Source organism: Bidens hawaiensis, unplaced genomic scaffold, assembly GCF_021521415.1.
Source record: "Bidens hawaiensis isolate Kalapana, Puna unplaced genomic scaffold, B.hawaiensis_p1.1 tig00007372_1, whole genome shotgun sequence".
NCBI lineage: Eukaryota > Viridiplantae > Streptophyta > Magnoliopsida > Asterales > Asteraceae > Bidens > Bidens hawaiensis.
The window spans coordinates 141,867-164,489 of record NW_027491509.1 but is presented as its reverse complement, the minus strand read 5'-3'; the positions used below and the strand labels follow the sequence as shown (position 1 = coordinate 164,489).

Genomic DNA, 22,623 nt, shown 5'->3' with positions numbered 1-22,623 from the left:
ATCAGAGACGACTCCAGAGGGAAAATCAATTCAGAAAAGAATACCGAAACTAACCTCAGCATTTAAATCGCCGTATGTTAAACGCCATGTTGAATTGGGGCCAAAGCTCTCAGAAGATGAAATACTTATATCAAACTATATATTTGCTCCTATAGAAGAAAAGTAAGTACTCTCTACAAATTAATTAATTTTGGCCTTTTGTTTTGTTCATCTATCTAATATTTTAAAAACACAGTGCATTGGTCTATAAGTCTGAGTATTTATCAGTTGGAATGAAAGTGATGTTTGAGAGCTTACATGGAGGTGTTAAAGTTGCTACAAACCTTATAGATGTCTGGATAGAATTACTCAACAGTGAAGAAAGTAAACGAGGCAGATTCTCAGTAAAAAGGATTTTTTTCACAACATCAATGTTGGTATGTGATCAAACTACTACTACAATTGAAACAATTTGAAGTGCAAAAATAATTATTGTATTTATATCAATAATTACTCTATTTATATCAACAATTACTCTATTTAAAATTGCAGCCTGCCGATCATTATGATGAGCAGATTAATGATGAAAGTAGACTGAAGTTCTTTAAAAGCAATATGGATGAAGTTATTCGAAAAAATAAAGTGGCAAGCTTAAATGGAATGGACATGCTTTTTATACCAATGGTGATATCTGATCACTATTATGTATTGGTTTTCCACATGATCGTAGGAAAAATTGAACTGATTGATTACAGTAAAACGGGTGAAAACTTCAAGGATATACCAAACATCATGGTAATACTTATTACATATATTTTAAATTATATTGATTACCAAAGCTAAAGTCTAATATATTTTGAAAATATTGTAGAGAAATACATTCTGCAACTACTTACAATCTAAGAGAAACAAACTTCATACCAAGTTAAGAGTTGCAGAAATCAAAAGAAAGGAGATGCCGTGGAGGACTGAAATAAACAAGATCGACGGTGGTGTTTATTTAATGCGGCATATGGAGACATATAAAGGTGAAGATGCATGGGTTTGTGGGTTCTCAAATGATGAAAAAGCTCAACAAAAGCAAATCAATGAATTGAGGCATAAGTTTTTGTCAAAGATGCTCTTATCCGACATAAACAAAGCAAAGGACGAACTCGTGAGTAAAGCATTAAAATTTGAAGGCGTTGATCCAACGGAACGTGAGAAATTGAATGAGAATTGCTTGGAAAAGATACTGGACAAGGAAAGTTTGAATGAATTTTAAGAAGACTGTTTTTTTTTTTTTTTGTGTTTTGTTTTGTTTTTCTATCTGGAAAAATTTAGACATGGCAGGTTGAATTTAGATGTGATGACATTGTCTTGAAGCATGTAATGCTTTTATTACACTAGAATTTTGAGGCAGGTAAAATTACTTTAGCGGTATGCTTTTATTACTCTTTTATTATACTAGAATTTGAAGCATGTAAAATTACTCTAGTTGTTTGCTTTTATTACTCTAGTTATGTGATTGCATGTGATTGTTGACTTATAAAATTGTTTGTCCAAATATCAAATTATGTTATAACAATAATAGTACAGGTTAAAATGTTTATTCCACTAGTCATCACAACAATTACACTAGTTAATAAAAGAAAGTTATATTGCAAACAATTACCGTGTTAGAAAAAAAAACCTATAATTGCAGTATTTTTTTTCATTCTTTCAAGTATTCGTCATACATTTTATTACACTTTATAAAATCTAAAGAAGAATATAGTATATATCCAATATAAAACTATGGTCCATGCGGATGTTTAGGAGGATAAACAGGCATTTTCTTGCATGTTCGAATATCATGACCTCCCTCACCGCACACCGAGCAAACTCTTGACCGTTTCCCAGCACGATTGGCTGCTATTTCTTTTAATGACTTAAATCTTTTGTGAGAACCGCGCCCTTTATTTCTAATACCAGTTGGAACTCGAATAGTAGACGTTGACGGTTGATCATATCCAAGAAGAGAAGCCAACATATCATTTTTCTTCAAAATCGGTTTAGCTTGAGAACCCTCTTCTGCCTTTTCCCTCATGCCATTAATTTGATCTCTAACTTTGCTTAATGTTTCTATGTCCGTGAATAACATATTACATATATTTTCAGTTGCAAACATTATATCACGGACAATCTCATTAGCCTTATCAATGTTTCCATTAGCAACATCTTTACCAAAAATCGAACACTTGCTTTTATTTGAAACTGCATCCCTCATCCAACGCCTCAAAATATACTTCTTTGGAATCTCATCAATCTCAAAAACGCTAAACGCAACAAAAACATGCCAACACAACAAACCATATTGCTCAAATCTTTTGCAGCTACATGAAGCAGAAAAATCATTATCAGCAACAATGACGGATACATGTGAAATAATAAACATTTAGTTAAAAAAAAAGCTTCAATAACATAATTACTCTAATTTTAGAAATAATTACTCTACTTACAAAATTATGGTTTTATTTCAAGAGTATGTACACTACCAAAAAAAATTTCTGATATATCGTAATGAACATCATAATTACTCTAATTATACTCATAATTACTCTACAACTAAAAAAACAAAAATAATCTTATCTATCACAATTAACATCATAATTTCTCTACTTATAAAATATAATTACTCTACAACAAAGACAACAAAATATTATTCATAAAAAATACACTAACAAAGTACCTGAAGGAAACCTTTTCCAAAAGCTTCTCTATCTTTAACATAGATTTTTGAATTCGGTCCATCTTCCATAATGTCAACGGGATGACATCTATTAATACTACAATACATTTCTTCTTGAACATCCCAAAAAATTGTCTGGGTGTATCTCTTAAGAGCATCAGCCTCAAGTTCTGATTCAGTACATTCACCAGGTTTCGTATTCATAGTGTCATGATCATTTTTTCGATGAGCATATCTTTGAGTTTCAAGCGCCATATCAAAATGACTAAAAAAACTCGACAGGAGTTAGTTGTGAATTCGAAACAAGACCAAAGAATTGGTTTTCACTCTCAGACCTTGATGTAGTACGCATAAGACCCGATAAAGGCTCATCGCGGTAATATGCTGGAATCCACATTGATCTTAAACCGAACATAGTAGATATCCAAGAATTATCAACAAGACTAAATTCATTCACTATTTCATGCCATGTCATCTCAAACTCATTAGGTTCAATGGAATCTGTCCAAACTATGTATCAAATACGACGCTTAAAGTCCTCATTGTTACATAATGTGGGCCCAACCTGAAAACAAAAGAAAGATTTAAGATCATGATAGAATATAGTTTGTAATATGAAACTAAAAAAATGCTTAAAAAGATAATTACTCTTCTTAAAACATTGTAGTTTTATTTCAAAATCTTTACACTAAATCTAAACTCTACAACCTACAATTATTCTAATTACACGAAATAATTACTCAAGTTGAGTTTTTAATCACAGTATAAAGTTATGAGCAATCTCACAAACAAAAAACAAAAAAAATAATAGAATATAGTTTGTAATATGAAACTAAAAAAATGCTTAAAAAGATAATTACTCTTCTTAAAACATTGTAGTTTTATTTCAAAATCTTTACACTAAATCTAAACTCTACAACCTACAATTATTCTAATTACCCGAAATAATTACTCAAGTTGAGTTTTTAATCACAGTATAAAGTTATGGGCAATCTCACAAACTAAAAACAAAAAAAATAATTACTCTGCTTAGAAAAATAATTACTCTATTCAGAAATTTAGCAATAATACTAACCTTATCAGCTACTTTCTTCATTATATGCCACATGCATAATCTGTGCCTGCTCTCAGTAAAAACGGATTCAATAGCTTGCTTCATGGCGGGATCTTGATCGGTAACAACAACCTTTGGTTGACGCCCAACCTGAAAACAAAAGAAAGATTTAAGATCATGATTGAATATAGTTTGTAATATGAAACTAAAAAAATGCTTAAAAAGATAATTACTCTTCTTAAAACATTGTAGTTTTATTTCAAAATCTTTACACTAAATCTAAACTCTACAACCTACAATTATTCTAATTACACGAAATAATTACTCAAGTTGAGTTTTTAATCACAGTATAAAGTTATGAGCAATCTCACAAACTAAAAACAAAAAAAATAATTACTCTGCTTAGAAAAATAATTACTCTATTCAGAAATTTAGCAATAATACTAACCTTATCAGCTACTTTCTTCATTATATGCCACATGCATAATCTGTGCCTGCTCTCAGTAAAAACGGATTCAATAGCTTGCTTCATGGCGGGATCTTGATCGGTAACAACAACCTTTGGTTGACGCCCAACCTGAAAACAAAAGAAAGATTTAAGATCATGATTGAATATAGTTTGTAATATGAAACTAAAAAAATGCTTAAAAAGATAATTACTCTTCTTAAAACATTGTAGTTTTATTTCAAAATCTTTACACTAAATCTAAACTCTACAACCTACAATTATTCTAATTACACGAAATAATTACTCAAGTTGAGTTTTTAATCACAGTATAAAGTTATGAGCAATCTCACAAACTAAAAACAAAAAAAATAATTACTCTGCTTAGAAAAATAATTACTCTATTCAGAAATTTAGCAATAATACTAACCTTATCAGCTACTTTCTTCATTATATGCCACATGCATAATCTGTGCCTGCTCTCAGTAAAAACGGATTCAATAGCTTGCTTCATGGCGGGATCTTGATCGGTAACAACAACCTTTGGTTGACGCCCAAATGCTTTCAAAAAACATGTTAGTAACCACGTATAGAATTCAATTGTCTCCTTTGCAATAAGACCAGCTCCAAGATTAACATTGCGAAAATGATTATCAATTCCGGTGAATGGAACGAAAACCATCTTGTATCTGTGGACAAAAAGAATCAAAATAAAAGGAAATGTAAAATGTTTGACTATTAAAAAATAAATAAATAAAAATGAAGAAAACCTTACTTATTGGTATTGAATGTTGCATCGAAGGATATTACATCACTAAAAGTCAAATAATTCTTTTTACAAAGTTCGTCTGCCCAGAATAATCCAGTTAGACAGTCACTCTCATCCACAGTATAGTCAAAAGAAAAATCATGAAGATACTCTTTCTTGTTTAATAACCGTTGAACAATCATTTCGGCATCAAATTCTCCAATATAGCAATTCATATTTCTTTTAAAATTCTTGCAGTCCGCAGCAGTTACACCAACATCATCAAAACCACCATATTCTGTCCTCAAAATATTAAATGATTTAACAGGACCTAGATTTAGTGTGGATAAAGAATATAACCTCTTTTGTTGCATAACTGTCAAATTTCGTAATGAAGGGAGAAAGTGCATATCTTCTTGGGAATTAAAGTGTGATTATGTTCTTCAATAAACTTGTTTATCTTATATGATTTGCCACCATCAGTAGTACATAATGCAATCTGTGCTAGACAACCAGTTCGGATAGAAGGCCTATTCCTATACATCTTTTGTTTTTTCCTTGATGAAATTCTTCAAGAGAATCAAATTTCTTTTATGGCTTAGATCCCTCTTTTGAACATATAAAATACTTATACTGTATAAAACCATTCTTTTCGGTTTGAGAACCTTTACATACTGAAAAACCGCCTTTATTAGCATATTCTACATAAAACTGATATGAAGCATCCAAAGATGGAAAAATCATGCCTTCAACTGGTTTTAATGAAGAAGATACAGCAGGTTGGAACTTTATTCCAACCGTTATATCTTCTGTTATGTTATCTACATTAAGATCAGACAAACGTATAATTACTCCACAAAGTTAAAGTATCTACAATAAGATCAAACGTATAATTAAACTACGTATGATTAAATAATTACTCTATTTAGGATTAAAAAGTTACACTACTTATGCAAATAACTATTCTACTTATGATAGAATAATTACTCTACTTGTGAACATAATTACTCTAGTTATATATAGTAAAAACTTGGACATAATTTATAGTCGAATACACTAATTGCCGATTAATTCAATGAATTAACTGAATAATTACTCTACTTATCTAATAATTACTCTACTTGTGAACTAATTGATAAATTAACTGAATAATTCAATGAATTAAATAGCTCGATAATCAATACACTAATTACATGAATAATCGAAACTACTTGAAACCGAATGAAGAACTACACACCTTCAATTTCAGTGTCCATGTCTTCAGCCATTGAAGAAGTCGATTAATCAAATCCACGATAAGATTTGAGAGATTAAGAACACTTGATGTAGTCATATTGCTAACATTAACCCTAGGCAGCTACTCCGTAATGGAATTGTAATCTGTTTTTGAATTGGATTGAATTGAATTGATCAGCACTGAAGAAATAGTTTGTTTGATTAATTACGAAATTGCCACCGCCTAATTCTTTGATTCGTACGTTTAGTGCGGGTTTTTAATTTGTATTTGATCCATTCCCTATATATATATATATATATATATATATATATATATATATATATATATATATATATATATATATATATATATATATATAGGGGTGAGTTATAACAAAAAGAAATAGTTTTCTAGGAAGAGTAAGAACCAATCTAAGCCATTGGATCTATGATCTAATGGTTGAGATTGGTAGTTTTTAAACTACCAAATAGTTTCCTAAGATTAAGGATTTATGTTACATAGTTTCTTAACTTTAAATTTTGTGTCATTCCTACTCTTCCTACAAAACTATGTATTTTTATTTTAACCCTTTTCTATATATATATATATATATATATATATATAGGATTGATTTCTTTTGAGAACCACTTTGAGTTTTAAGAACTCGAAAGAACTCAACGTAACAATTTTTTTTTCGAAGTTTTTTTACACACATGTAATACGTAAATGTAAGTAACGTAAAAAAATTACGGTATTTTTTTACACACCGAATCGACTTATTACACATGTGTAACTAACATTTAAACTTGTGTAATCATCAAAAATACTTATTCTCTCTCCTGATTTATTTTTTAATCAGATTTATTCTCAGCCACATATTCCATACACATTTAATTAAATGTGTGGTCCATATTAAGTTCTTAAAGTTTTTACAACTCATTAATATTTTCAAAATAACCATCCCTATAAATATATATATATAGGATGAGTATCATTACATAACTATTAAATTATTTAAGAACTTGAAGGAACCCTTGAAAAATAACGTTTTTTTATAAAAAATTTTGTATGTTAATGTTATTTGAATGTAGTTTTATCATTTTTTTATCTATATGTACGATTACAATTTTGAAAATTAGTTTTTATACATATCTATGTTTTGTTTTACACCTATGTAAATTGTTAGTACATAAATTTTACACATATGTAAACTTGTGATTAATATATGTAATCAAAAAATTTTATATAAATTATAATAAAACTAATCTTAAAAAATGTTAAGATGTAAAAAAAATTAAAAAAATATTTTGTTGTTTAGAGTTCCTAAGAGTTCTTAACTTTTTTAGAGTTCTTATATATATATATATATATATATATATATATATAATTTTTTTAAAAATTAGGGCCTCAAATATTTGGGCCAAAACCCTTGCTTTGGTTTGTTATATACTTAGGCCGGCTTTGTCTTTAAAAATATAAAAGTTAGTGAATATATTTTAATAAATTATATTCTCTACATGCCTATATGTGATTTTTCCCTTAGTTCTGAGCTAAGCAGTTAATGCTAAAAAAATCAAATATAGAACCGATATCTGAAATATCGGATATTGTGGTGAGATATCAGTGGAATATTAGTAATTTTTCATATCATCTAAAATTCATATTTATAGAAATTGAACACTAGTAATTTAGTATACTCTCCTACTATTAACAAAGTAACTTTTTGCAACTTTGAAAACACCAACAATCGTAGCAAGTAGAAATTGATTAAAACTTAAAACACTAACATTAAACACTAAAAGTTGATAATTAAGACTTAACATTGATATCAATAATATCGGTGATATATCAGTCAAATATCGGTCAATATCACGATATTATCAGTACTGATATTTTGTCCGGTATTTTGCCAAGTGACCGAATACTGATATATTGGTGATAAATCCACGATATCGACTGTATAGGTTCTGAGTTTCTTACTTGTATGGATGACTAAGGTGATATGTACCAATGTACGTGCGTAGTGTTAGAAACAACTTTAAGTCAAGTTTTAACGTTTGGTCTAAGAGCATTAACATTATAATTCTTATTTTCATCTATATAATTAACTAAAGTAGACATTCATTCATAAGATTTGTTTATCTTTTAAAAACCTCTATATCTGATTACTAATACATCATTCAATTAAATAAATAATCCTTATTTGCTCTTTTTTTGAAAGAATTGTGTGAATGCTTTAAAATAAAGCAAACCACATAAATAGGAAACTATACTATGTAAATAAGAAACTATAGGTTTTTAGAAACTACTAATCTCAACCACTAGATCCTAGATCCAAGGGAGATCTATTCCTATGCTTCTTACAAAATTATTGTTTTTTACATTAACCCTACCCTATATATATATATATAGGATTAAGTTCAAGAGATAAATGGTTTTATTGCAAGAAATACGAGAAATGCTTTTAACCAATCATATTTTTTCTTTTCATTTCCTATTTTCTTAAATCACAAGGGTAGGTTAGTAAACTTTTTGAATTTTAATTTAGGTAAGTAACATAATATTATTTATTGAAAAGTTATCAACCTAGATAATCGTTTTTTATTGTACCAAATTGTATAGATTAAATTTTTTAGTCAACCATATCCATAACATCAAAACAAAAAAATCAACAGAAGAAAAAATTTTAATTTTATCTAAAGTTCATGAATGTTACTTAAATAACCTACACAAAGTTGATGAAACTCTACACAAAATAACCTACACAGCTGAAAACAATCTTACATAATAGTTTTTTTATATAGGTTTTCATTCGAAAAAAAAAAAACATAAACCTTAAACAAAATAACTTATATATACAAATGAACTTAGATTGTTATTCATTCACAAAATAGCCTACACATATGGCACCAGACATACACAAGTATACCCTACACATTATTTTAATAATACCCTACACAAACAATATACTACCACAAAACATATTTTTGTTACCACAAAATAGCCTACACATATGGCACCAAACCTACACCGTTGTATAATAATACCCTACACAGTAAGTTAATAGTATCCTACACAAATAATATACTATGACAAAACATATTTTCAAAACCTACATCATACAAAAACATACACACATTGAAATTAAAAAAAAACGTACACACATTTTGATACATAAAAGCTATAAGAGTTAATATAAAAGAAATTCTAGATAACCATTAATTTAGGTAAATTTGATAATTAGAATTTATTATTTAGGGGAAGTTGATGAAAAGCATTAATTTTGATTTAAATGTATTAATAATTAGATGACATTTCTTCCCTTTTTTATTAAAAAAACTTATTTTAATGTCATGATAATTACAAACATGCCATTTTTTATTTCAACCATTGATTACACATTATCAATGGTTCAGATTGATTTTTTGCATTTCTTGCAATAAACTCACTTCTCTCTTGAACCATCCCCTATATATAGGTATTTGATAATTTCAGGAGTATTTTTAGTGCGAGAAGCGCGAGATGTCATTACAACCAATCATATCTTTTCTTTTTATTTTTCCTTTAAATTATACATTAGGGTATATTGGTAATATGTTCTCATCTTATATTTGGTAACTTTTAATTGTAGGGGTTTCAAATATTTTATATTTCATTTTTAAATATTATCTTTGTATTCCAACATTAACAATTCAAACACAAAAACATTGACCCTTCTTCACAATCCCAGATTTCTAGCAACACCATGTCACCATCGCTGAATATCTGCTACAAAGACAACCAATAACTATGTAGGTATGTATGAGTGAGATTGTTGAATATTTTCTTTAATCACTTCACTTGATGTATGTAACATATTTTAAATAAGAAAATGATGAATACCAAAAAACAGAAGACGAAACATATTGAAGCCTATTTTACATTGCATAATATAATATGGTAGGATAAAAATAACAATATGCCAATCACTGCCACCACATACTTTAAATAAAATATAACACTTAAAACACTAGACCAAAATACAATAACATATCTTAAATAAGATAAACAATTTAAATAATCGACGGTTAATTCGTTATCTTCGTCATCTTCTTGTCTCTTCTTTTTATTGCAGGTGCAAGAATCGTGATCGTTAAGATACTTAAACCATGTGTGACAAGCCTTTTGGTTTCTTGATTATATTTGAAGTTTTTTGCCTGGGGTCTGATCACGCAACAAGTAGCAGATCCTGCATTTAGTATTCCTTTTTGTGCAGTGTCGGAGATGGTATCCAGATCATCGCACCCACACAAATCTTGAATTATACACATAAGTATTCCTTTTTGGTGTAGTGACTGAGATAGTATCCAGATTATCACACCCACATAAATCTTTAACTATAGATGACTTCTTCTTATATCCTACACATACATATATGACAATTCGTAATGTTCTCTACATAGATAATAATGACGTGAACCAAAGAAGAATTTAGCGATTCATATGTTTAGAGTACACAACAGAAGATCATATTTTCCTTCACATATAATAACTATTAAGAATATACAATTCATGCATATAACACCTACACATAGCATCATTCACTTACACAGAGCATCATATACAACCAACAAATTATTCAACCACAAACAACTAAAAGCCAACTGTAATCTACATTACAACCCACATACACAAGAAGTTAATCAACACAAGCACTGTAATAGTCTACACAGACCACAAGCATAGGCAACAAGCCTACACATAAAACAGTCTACACTTTACCTAAACCCACATACACAATTAACAATCCACATACACAAGAAGTGTAACATCCCAAAATTTCTAAAGTAATATTTAATATATTATTTTGTCGGGTGAAATAAACGAGTTAGTGGAACGATAATAATAATAGCAAAATAAGAAGACTAAGTAGGATAATTAGATAGGATTTGTCATGGACCAAAAGGAAATATGGGCCTTAGGTCCATGGGCTTAAGGGAGTATAAATACTCCCTTAAACCCTAATCCTTTCCATTCCATCCATCTTATCCATCATAATCTCTACACACTCAAAAACACACATACTTCCTACACCATATACGGCCGCGAGCTAAGGAGCAATCCGAGACCAAACCGAGCCTATAACTTAATAGATCTTGAGCGTGCAAGCAAGATACAAGATTTTAGTTCATCACCAAGCTAACCGTAACCTTAAAAACACGTAAAGGTAGGTCCTTTATCCTTAAAGTTTACATTTTTATGAACGGTTATCCGTGAAACTCGAACCTAGCAAAGATCGGGTATAAACGAGTATTAAAGTAGCAAACTTGATGTTAGAAACGAACTTACGGCTGAATATGTCTCGTTTAAAACAAACCTTAGATTTAGTATTGAACGATTTTAGCTTAAAGGTCCAAACTTTATACTTTTTCGGGCTGAGTTTTACCCGATATCGATCATGGGGACGTTCACGGGGTTGGTTAATATCATATCAAGGATTTCATGTGAGAACGGAGGTGATTATAGGGGTTAAGTGCGAACAGTAACCGATGCTGGGTAACTTCGCCTACGGCTAAGTTCGCCTGCAGCCAAGTTCGCCAAAGCAACTTCGCCATATAAGTTCGCTTAAATGTTAAGTTCGCTAAGAGGTTAAGTTCGCTTAAATGTTAAGTTCGCTTAGAGGTTAAGTTCGCTTAAATGTTAAGTTCGCTTAAACATTAAGTTCGCTTAATGACAAGTTCGCTTAAACATTAAGTTCGCTTAAATGACAAGTTCGCTTATAAGGCAAGTTCGCTTAATACTAAGTAAAAGTAATCTGATACGATAGGACGAGTATTAATACGTATAACTTATATACAGTCAGCCGAGCTCAGTAAAGGAGGGATTAACAACTATCGAAGGAAGAAGTAGAGTTCAGGTGAGTTTCTAGCCCCATTTCCTTGTTATGTTTTCGGGGCTGTGTGCATACTCGATGTGAAGTGTGAATACACTTACCTTAAGTGGTAAGTGTATGCTATAGATGTTATACAAGTAGCTAATATTTAACGCTTACCGGTGCGTGAACGATCTTCGGATATTGCACGTATCGCCAGGGATGGTGACTGTCAAGTGGTCATTAGTGTGTATGATTGTTGAGGTGACTTGCTTATTATGTAAACAATGTGCTGATAGGAAGTGGGTTATAGACAGGTAGAGGTAGAGTGTGATAGAAGTGGCAAGGGTCTAGTAAGGGTGTTAGTGGCATGACGATAGTGCGTGGTAGGGTAAGCCTATACGTGTCTTCGTTATTAAAGTGGCATAACGTGAGTGCGTGGTAGGGTAAGCCTATACGTGTTTTCGTTATTAAGTGGCATAATGTGAGTGCATGGTAGGGTAAGCCTATACGTGCCTTCGTTATTAAGTGGCATAACGGGAGTGCGTGGGAGGACAAGCCTCTATGTGCTTCCGTAAACAAGTGGCTAAGTGATTAGGGGCAGTTAAGCGGTTAAGTGGTAAGGTGAACAGGCTAGCCAGTGGATTATGTGTCTTCGGATACATATATAATGTATGAAGTGGTTGTATGATAAGTTGCTTGATTAACTAGAACTCACTCAGCGTAGCTGACTTTTAGTATGCACGCAGGTAAACAGGTATATATGTTTATTGAGAAGGCGTGAGAATGACACATGGCATGGACTGAACGGCTGGCATCTAAAGGTGGAAGAAATGATGTTTTAAAATATGAGACCGTATGTTATGTTTTTAAAGAAAAGATTAATTGTTTTGTAATAAACGGTTAAAGTTTTATATTCCGCGAAAGTTTTAATAAACTCTGATTTGTAGAACTGTGTTTATGAGTAAATCCGACGCTAAAGTAGGGCTACCGGGAACGGGGCCTTACAAGAAGTTCTGTAACCTACACAGTAAATAACCTACACAGTAAACAACCTACATACTCAACACCACAATCACCCCAACACAATAAATAAAATTACTTACTCAACATCCCCATTAACCTATACAGAAAATAAGAAATATATTAACTAATTAAGCATACACAATGCCGAGTCAACAAGCCTACACGGAGAAAATCTACACAATCACCAAGTAAGCCTACATAGGATATACCAATTTATTTACATCCATCACCCAAAGTAAATAATACACATCATCCAATATATACAACTATTTACTCCTCACTAATAAGTTTTTAATATGTATACAACTACATACAAATACACCTATGCTTAATAATAAATTATTAATAACTACACAAGCTAATTAACTTATTACACTTAGTTTAATTATCAAATATTTCCAACTACACGACACAACCAGATTTTTAAACTTCAAAAAAACCACATCAATTGTTACCAACTATACAATACAACCAAATTTGTACACTTCAAACAACCAAACTTAATTATGACATCCTCCTTTAGAATAATCAACCAGTCGCCATATAAAACATGCATATGTTCTTGCAGAATCAAACCTACACTAGCTGTATAACTAATGAAACAAGACAACACAATTTGATTAATTTGAGCTTTGTAAAAGAACCCATTTACCTATTGTCAGGGTATAGAAATTTTATATTACTACATCTATACAACTTGATTACAAAAAAACTTTTAGGGAATTGCACATATTCTTTATGATATATAGATAATAAAATCGACATTGTAGGGGTTATAGATAACTTATATTAAAATTTGATTGAAATAAACAACAAAAATTAGCCTACATACCTCAAATCCATGTGTATTGTTCGAACATCGATTAGGATTATAAAATCCCCAATTACGCATCAAAGAACACGAACCCTATGATCGATTCTTTCACACTTGCAAACATACTCAATGTAGTTAAAGGATTCGATTTCTTCCATCAATTGCAATTACATGGATAGATTTTGCGTTATGTCTCTGGAAAACGGTTTGGGAGTGAAACTAGGGTTTACAGACGTTACACCATTTAGTCCTACACATGTAGACTATTTTGCCCTTTTTATCATCAGACAGGAAATTACAATATTAAGTTAATTACAAAATTGACATCTCTTATTTTAAACCATTGATGTATTTAATCAATGGATGAGATTCACTTCTCGCGCTTCTTGCTGTAATATCATTTCTCGCATGAACCATCCCATATATATATATATATATATATATATAGGGGATGGTTCAAGAGAGAAATGACATTATTGCAAGAAATGTAAGAAATGAATATGGACCACTAGTTTTGTTTTAAGTTTTAAATGCTTAAAGCTAAATAAATAAACTATTAATTATTCTCTTTCTTCAATTAATATAACTAATAAACCATAATACTTATTTATTTAATTAATATAACTAAATAAATTATTATAATTAGAAAATATTAAGAACCCATTTATTTTTATAACTTACTTTTTGTTTCTTGAATTTTTATCCTACACACGTATAATTTATTCATACATTAAAATTTCTTTCTATCCGAAACTAATTTCTTCCAACTTAATATATTAATATCCATCAACACATACTTACATTATGATGAATAATACCAAAAAATAATTTTACATGTGTTTGCATTAGATATCAACAAAAAACATACAACCTACACAAAAACGTATAATCTACACTTGTTCTAAGAATAAGACAACATATAACCTACACAAGAAAAACATTCAACCTACACACAAAATTCATCATCAATAAAATACAAACGCACACGAAAACATATAACCTACACATAAAAAACACCTACACATGAAAATTTTAACTTTGTGTAGATTATCTACACTTGTTCAAAACAAGTGTAGGTTATATAACTTTGTAAGTTATATAACTTTGTGTAAGTTGTATACTTATTTAACTTTGTGTAGATTATATGTTTTTATTGCTCAAACTAGTGTAGGTTATATAACTTTGTGTAGGTTGTATATTTATCGAACTTAAATACGTTGATATATGCTAATATATTGAGTGGAAATTACTTTTTTAATATAAAGAAATATTATTATATGAATAAATTGTATTTATGTTGAATAAAATGAAGAATGTGTAAATAAAAAATAAAACTAAATTAGTGTTTTTATCTTTTTAATTATTATAGTTAAATTAGTTAGATATATTAATTAGAGATATTTATTATGGTTATATTAGTTGTATTAATTGGAGAGAGAATGTGCATTTATTGTTGCATTAACATCTTATTTATTTATTTTTAAATATTTAAAACATAAAATAAAACTAGTGGCTTATATTCATTTCTCTCATTTCTTGCCATAATTTGATTTCTTTCTTGAACTTAAACCTATATATATATATATATATATATATATATATATATAAGTGTCATGTATCAACATGACTATATGTGGTTGAATTTGAAGTTTGTACTTGGCGTTGATGTTGATGAAGATCACCTAGTAGTGATCTTTTGTGTTTTATCAGCTTATTATTGTTGATATATATATATATATATATATATATATATATATATATACACACACGCTAAGTAAGTGTTATGCATCAACATGACTATATGCTGTTGAATTTGAAGTTTGTACATGGTGTGGATGCTATTGAAGATCACCTAGTAGTGATCATTTGTGTTTTAGCAACTTATTAGTTATGAAGTGAACGTTTTCTTTATTATTATATCTAACTAGTTATTAATACACGCACGTTGTGCTGTGTTGTGAAGAGGGTATTCTATACGCATATGAGAATTCCATTATAACTTATAGAACTAGTGGTAATTATAGTATCTTAAATTCATAAAGGTTGGCCGCTTTGGCTAATTTACAAAACATGGCTGATATTCAGCCTACACAAAAGAACCTGCAGGTTCATTCTTTGGGATTGGATATTCAAAATTACTTGAATATGCACCAAATCTATATGCTGTTTTGGTTTCAAAATTGCCATTGCACAATGAAAATCACCATATTTTACTTTCAAAATCACTTGAATTTAGTGTCTCAGATTCTAGTCATGTGCACATCTATCATCTTTTGTTCAGCAAGGGTCGCACAAAATTCCAAGTTAAAAAAAATCGATATGTGACACAAAATACGCGAGGCTCAGGTTCCGCTGTGGCCGCAACTTTGGATGCCTTGCCAAATAGATAAGCATTGCCATAGTGTCTATTGAAGTTTAAGCGGCAAACCAAGAACAATTAAACACATTACTCAAGGTTCAGGTTCCGCTAAGGCTGCAACATTGGGTACCTCGCCAAATAGCGGATCGCATCATAGCCTGTATTGAAGATTCATACGACAAACAAATTACCAAGAACAACTTAAAGCTTCGGCCACCGTTTCAACCAACTTGCTCTTAAAATTAAGTAAATGAAATTGACATTTCCTGCAGCCGAATGTAAGCGTTGATATGATATATGGCGCCGGTGTCGCCTAGGGTTTAAAATGTTAGAACTACGCCGCCACCATGGATTTCCAAATTATACAACACCAACTGTTGGGTTTCAACGGTGGTTCGGAACGAAAACGGTCAAATACTTTAAACCCGTTTTAGTCCATAATTTTGTTTCGATAGATATTAATCAATATTAATATTCAAATATATATAAACGAACTATTAATATACGCAGCGGATAAATAAACGATTTAAACGAACCAAAACAGAAAACCCAAAACCCGGATCCGATTACAACGTTAAACGAGTACGATTTAAACAATAATAAACAACCATAGATTAGTTTTCGATATACCTCGGTTATCGAAACCGGGAAGACACCGAGGGCTTAACGAATAAGCTAGATCTGGACACAAAAGAACCCGACAGCAGCCCCGGCGGCAGATGGCGGCGGAGGGCGGCGGCGACTCGTCGGAACAGCAGCAACGGCTTGGTTTCAGCAGTATATAGCAGCGCCGGAGGTCTAGAGCAGGCGGCGGTGGTGTTCTGCGATGACCAGAGGCAGCGGCGGCCAGAAATGGAGCTCACCGGAAAAACGTGTTCACCGGAAGTGAGCTGTTGACAGACGGACAGAGGCAGGGAGCAGCACCAGTGGTTATATGGTGGTGGTATGCAACTGAGTTATCCGGAGAGGGTGATATGGACGGAATCCGGTGACCGGAATTGGTCGCCGGAAAAGCGACCGCCGGAAAACGACGCCGGAACAATGGTTGCTATTAGGGTTTGGTGTTTTGTTGATTGGTTATCTTTAATAACAATATCTTATACTATATATAGTAATATTATTAGGGTTTAATCATATTAAACCAATTGGGCTCAAAGCCTTTAACCATTATCCGGTCCATCTAATCTTTTGTGTCGGGCCCAATTAACATTTAAGTGGGTTTGTAATTCGTTAACCCCCGGTGTAACTCATACCGGGTCACATTCGGGTCGGTCCGCGTTGACTTGACCCGAACCGACCATTAAATCCAACAGTCTCTCACTTGGACGGATTTGGGTCAAGTATCACAATGCTAACGGCTAGAGGCGTTCTAGCTACACATAGCTGTCCCCAACCAAATATGACATTTTTAAATCCATAACCAAAGTATCTTGGAATACCTTATTGCAAGATAATGAATTTATAGTAATCATTGCCATCTATCCTTTCTGTATAAGACATTAATTGAACAATGAGACATGGATCAAGTCAATCTTATATGGTGTTCAGTTATTGTAGTTCTCGATATAGAGTCAAAGTGGTCCGATCAAACACACAGTAAGTTTGGGTGAGGCCTCACACTTTACCAGTTTGAATCAACGAGGGCGCCAATATGTCTAATTGTTACATTTTAATGTAAGAGTACAGAATCCCATCTTGACTACATACAACTCCCACTGAACTCCAGAACATTCCCAATCAATGCCTTTTTGGCTGGCAGTTACGCAACAGCGGTTGACATGATCAAAGAATATTCCTCGGTAAACGAAAGTTCTAATATGCATCTCAGGTCTTAGGATACTAAATGAGCATACTATTATCAAAATATCTTATGATCAAGATCCACGAAGATGATTTGATGCGATTTACATCCAACGTCATTCATAATGAGGTCTGTGAGTTTGGAAGTCAACTGCTTGAGTCCAAAGTCAGAATAGTCTTAATTCAGAATCGTTCCCACGAATCTGATCGACTGCGGATAATTTAGAATACAATATTCACGGATTAAGCGTATTAAAATGAACACAGTTGTATTATTCAACGTTTGCATTTAACCATTAAATCAAAAGTGAACAGAAAAGTACAACTGATTAAACGTTTATACATCCAAATACTAAATCAAAATAAGTCACTAGAAAGTCTAAGCCCGATAGCATCTCTATGCTGATCATGCTTGTCTTGAGTCATCGGTTTAGTGAACGGGTCGGCTAGATTTTGATCTGTGTCTACTTTGCTTATCACGATGTCACCTCATTCCAATATTTCTCGAATAAGATGGAACTTCCTTAGAATATGCTTGGTTCTGTGATGAGACCTTGACTCTTTGGCTTGAGCAATAGCACCTGTGTTATCACAGAATATCTCGATTGGTTTGTGAATACTCGGAACCACATCGAGATCGGTGATGAACTTCTTCATCCAAGCAGCCTCTTTAGTAGCATCTGATGCAGCTATATATTCGGATTCGGTGGTACAATCCACCACTACACTCTGCTTAGAGCTCTTCCAATAAATAGCTTCTCCATTGAGAGTGAAAACGAAACCTGACTGTGAGCGAGAATCATCTCGGTCAGTCTGGAAGCTAGCATCAGTGTAACACTTTACTGTGAGCTCCTCTTCCACTCCCCCAAACACCAAGAACATGTCTTTGGTCCTATTCTAGTACCTTAGAATGTTCTTCACAGCAGTCCAATGGGCAATGCCAGGGCTCTGTTGAAAACGACTGGTCATGCTCAAGGCATACGAGACGACAGGTCTAGTACACAACATAGCATACATGATGGAGACAACCGCAGAAGCATATGGAATTGCTTGCATACGTTTAGATTCAATGTCCGTTGCCGTAGATTGCGATTTGCTCAACACGGTTCCTTTAGTCATTGGATCAGCTCCTTTCTTGGAGTTTTCCATTGAGAAGCGTGCCATTACTTTGTCTATGTAAGTACTTTGACTTAGCCTTAGAATCCGCTTAGATCTATCTCTATAGATCTTTATTCCCAGAATATACGCGGCTTCTCCAAGATCTTTCATTGCAAACCAAGATTCCAACCAGTGCTTAACTTCCTTAAGCATATGAATGTTGTTCCCAATGATCAGTATATCATCCACATACAAGATGAGGAATGATATAGTGCTCCCATTAGCCTTTCTGTAAACACAAGGCTCATCTTCATTTTTGACAAAACCAAATTCTTTGATTTTCTCATCAAAGTGAAGATTCCAGCTTCGAGATGCCTGCTTAAGTCCATAAATGGACTTGTTCAATTTACAAACCCTATTAGGATATTTTGGATCGACAAAACCTTCAGGCTGAACCATATAGACATCTTCAGAAAGATGTCCATCTCCAGACTCGGCTACTAATAAGACTTAGGGACCATCTAGATGACATAAGTATCTAGAATTTGGTACGGGAGTCCTACAACTTCTACGAACGCTTGTGTTCACGTCTGATGTGTCAGCAAAAATAACTTGTTGATCAGACGCTCCAACTTCTTCAGCGGTTGTTTGTGGTTCTCGAATCTCTTCAAGATTGACAATGTTATCTCCAGTTCCTTGATTAAGAAATTCTTCTTCAAGGAAGTGGCATTTCCTCTTGATAGAAATCGTATTTGTATCAGGATGAAAGAAGTAATAACCGCTTTTGTTATAGTATCCGACGAAAATAACTTTTACGCCGCGGGGATCATGTTTTTCATCAGACTCACTCGTGATATAAGCATCACATCCCCATACTCTAAGATAAGACAATTTGGGTTTCTTTCCCTTATGCCATATCTCATATGGAGTTTTGTCTATCTTCTTAGTTGGAGCTAGATTGACAATGCGGGCGGAGGTCATAAGGGCGTAACCCCAAAAGGAGTGACGCAAGTTAGTTCTACACATCATCGATCGAACCATGTTTAGCAAAGTTCGATTTCTCCTCTCGCTCACGCCATTAAGTTGGGGTGTGCCAGGTGGAGTGAGCTTTGAAACAATTCCATGCTCTTTTAGATGAGTGATGAACTCTGAGCTGAGATACTCTCCACCTCGATCTGATCGAAGTATCTTAATAGTTTTATCAAGTTGTTTTTCCACTTCGCTTTGAAACTCTTTGAACTTTTCAAAAGTTTCGTGCTTGTGTTACATAAGATACACATAAGCATATCGACTATAATCGTCGATAAAAGAAACGAAGTATCTTTCATGGTTTCTAGTCATGGTTCTGAAAGGTCCACATACATCAGTATGTATGAGTCCTAACAGATCACTTGCTCGTTCACTTTTATTAGTGAAGGAGTCTTTGGCAAGTTTGCCAGCTAAGCAAGACTCACAATTGTCAAAAAAGTCCGGTCCTATGGATTCAAGAATCCCTTCGGATTGGAGTCTTTTAACTCTTGCCTTGCTTATGTGGTCAAGTCGGCAATGCCATAGAAAAGTATCATTGATGCTAGTCTTGATACGTTTTGAAAGATGATATACTTTATTATTTGGTTGAACATCAATCTCATAAATATCATTTCGAGGTTTAGCCTCAAAACAAAAGATATCATTTAAGTAAGCAGAAATAGCCATGCCATTAAGAACATACTTAAATCCTTGTTCAAACAACAACGAAACTGAAATGATGTTTCTGGTCAAGCCAAGAGCATAGAGACAATTATTCAAAGGAAAAACTAGGCCAGATGGACAAGTAAAATGAAATACTCCAGTTGCCAGAACTGGTACTCTCTTCCCATCTCCAACGATGAATTCCATGCTGCCTTTATTTAGTTTCCTCCACTTCTCAGACTCCTGCAAGACATTAACGATGTGGTAACCACATCCGGTATCAAATACCCATGTGTTGCTAGAGACAGTGAAAAGTTCAATAACGTATATGGAAATACCTCGAGAAGAGCCTTCACCATTGGCTCTCTTCATCTTAATCTCAGCAAGGTAGTCGGGGCAGTTTTTCATCCAGTGCCCCATCTTGTTGCATTTGTAGCACTGGCGCTCCTCAAAGGGCGGCGGTGGTGGCTTTGCAACTTTCTTGTTAGTGTTGGTGGCAACCTTGGCAGCAACAGTAACTTTCTTCTTGCCTTTTCCCTTAAAGCCCGATTCTTTGGTTTTGGCTTCTTGACACCAGCGGATCGAATCATCAGAACTTGATTTGTCCTAGAAGGAATGTTCATCCCAACCGTCTTGAGCATGTTATGAAGCTCCGGCACTGTCTTCACCCAACCATTCATGTTGAAATTCATTACGAACTGGTCGTATGAGTTGGGGAGAGAGTCGAGGATGAAATCAGATGCCATCTCATCGGGTATGGGATAATCAAGTTTCTTGAGCTGATCGATGTGCCCCTTCATCTTAAGAACATGCGCACTGACGGGAGACCCTTCTGCCATCTTGCAACTTATGAGTTGTTTCATGGTGTCGAAACGTTCTTGACGGGCTTGCTTCTGGAACATGACCTTGAGTTGCTCAAGCATCTCATAGGCACCAAAGTCTTCCAAGCCTTTAGCAAGCTCAGAAGTCATGGTGGCTAGCATAATGCAGGAGACATCAGCCGAGTCATCCTTATGCTTCTCAAGAACTTTTCTAGCAGCGGCTGTGTTGTTTTCAGGCTCGGTTGGAACAGGTCCATTGAGAATATACAGGCGCTTTGCCATGGTGAGAACAATTCTCAAGTTGCGGTGCCATTCGATGAAGTTGGTACCGTTCAGTTTATCCTTCTCAAGGATAGTCTTAAAGGCGTAGGGTGAGTTTTCCTTTGATGACATCTGATTAATTAAGCAAAAGTAAATTTAATTAGTATTTTTGACGTTGTAGACCTATTATTGATGACCCAATAACATTAATAAAATAAGATTGTGAGAATCTGGCTTCCAGTTATTAAAAGCAGCTGTAGCACACAACATTAATAAGTGGTTAGGTAGATTGACAACGATTGTCAATTGTGAATAGAGCACAATTCTCGGTTATGAGGCCTATAGAGACAACGATTGTCTGTATAGATACGTTTAGCCTCATCTTTGCCCACTTTAAGTCTCCAGACAGCTTTAGCACGTAACAGGAGAGTAAAGTAATAGTTGTCCTAGTACTGTGACGTGTGAAAGGGTCGAATGTGTCAACGAAACGCTTTCACCTTGATGGGATAGGCTAGAAAACAAGTGCGGTGTTGTAGCTCCAAACACTCGAAATTTCGCATTATGCCTCAAGTGTGACTTGTAGTAGGATTGGCATAAACTATTGGTTTTTTAAATTGGGATTAATTTTAAAATTACCAAATAGAGTAAAAGTCAAATTTTACTGTACTTATTATCGGGACGAATTGATGAACCCTTTCATCTCTCAAGACACTTAGTTTTAAATAACCTATTAAAAACTAAGTTTGTCGCGATATAACTAACCAATTTTA

General features: G+C 33.1%; 1 protein-coding gene and 1 pseudogene across 2 annotated transcripts; both read right to left on the bottom strand.

Moving 5' to 3' along the window:
• Window positions 1-1,753: 1,753 nt before the first annotated feature.
• On the bottom strand, window positions 1,754-2,395 carry LOC143634979 (uncharacterized). Its single transcript, XM_077102913.1, has one exon. It carries the CDS (start codon window positions 2,393-2,395, stop codon window positions 1,754-1,756), a length of 642 nt encoding a protein of 213 aa, XP_076959028.1.
• A 2,013-nt stretch (window positions 2,396-4,408) lies between these two features.
• Window positions 4,409-5,773, bottom strand: LOC143634995 (protein FAR1-RELATED SEQUENCE 5-like; annotated as a pseudogene). Its single transcript, XR_013153974.1, has 2 exons — window positions 4,964-5,773; window positions 4,409-4,877 (listed from the first exon to the last, which is right to left on the bottom strand). The product of XR_013153974.1 is annotated as a protein FAR1-RELATED SEQUENCE 5-like (transcript).
• Between the last annotated feature and the right edge of the window lie 16,850 nt (window positions 5,774-22,623).

Excerpts from the sequence above, each read along its gene's own strand:
- LOC143634979 (XM_077102913.1), bottom strand. The coding sequence starts at position 2,395 with ATGTTTATTATTTCACATGTATCCGTCATTGTTGCTGATAATGATTTT.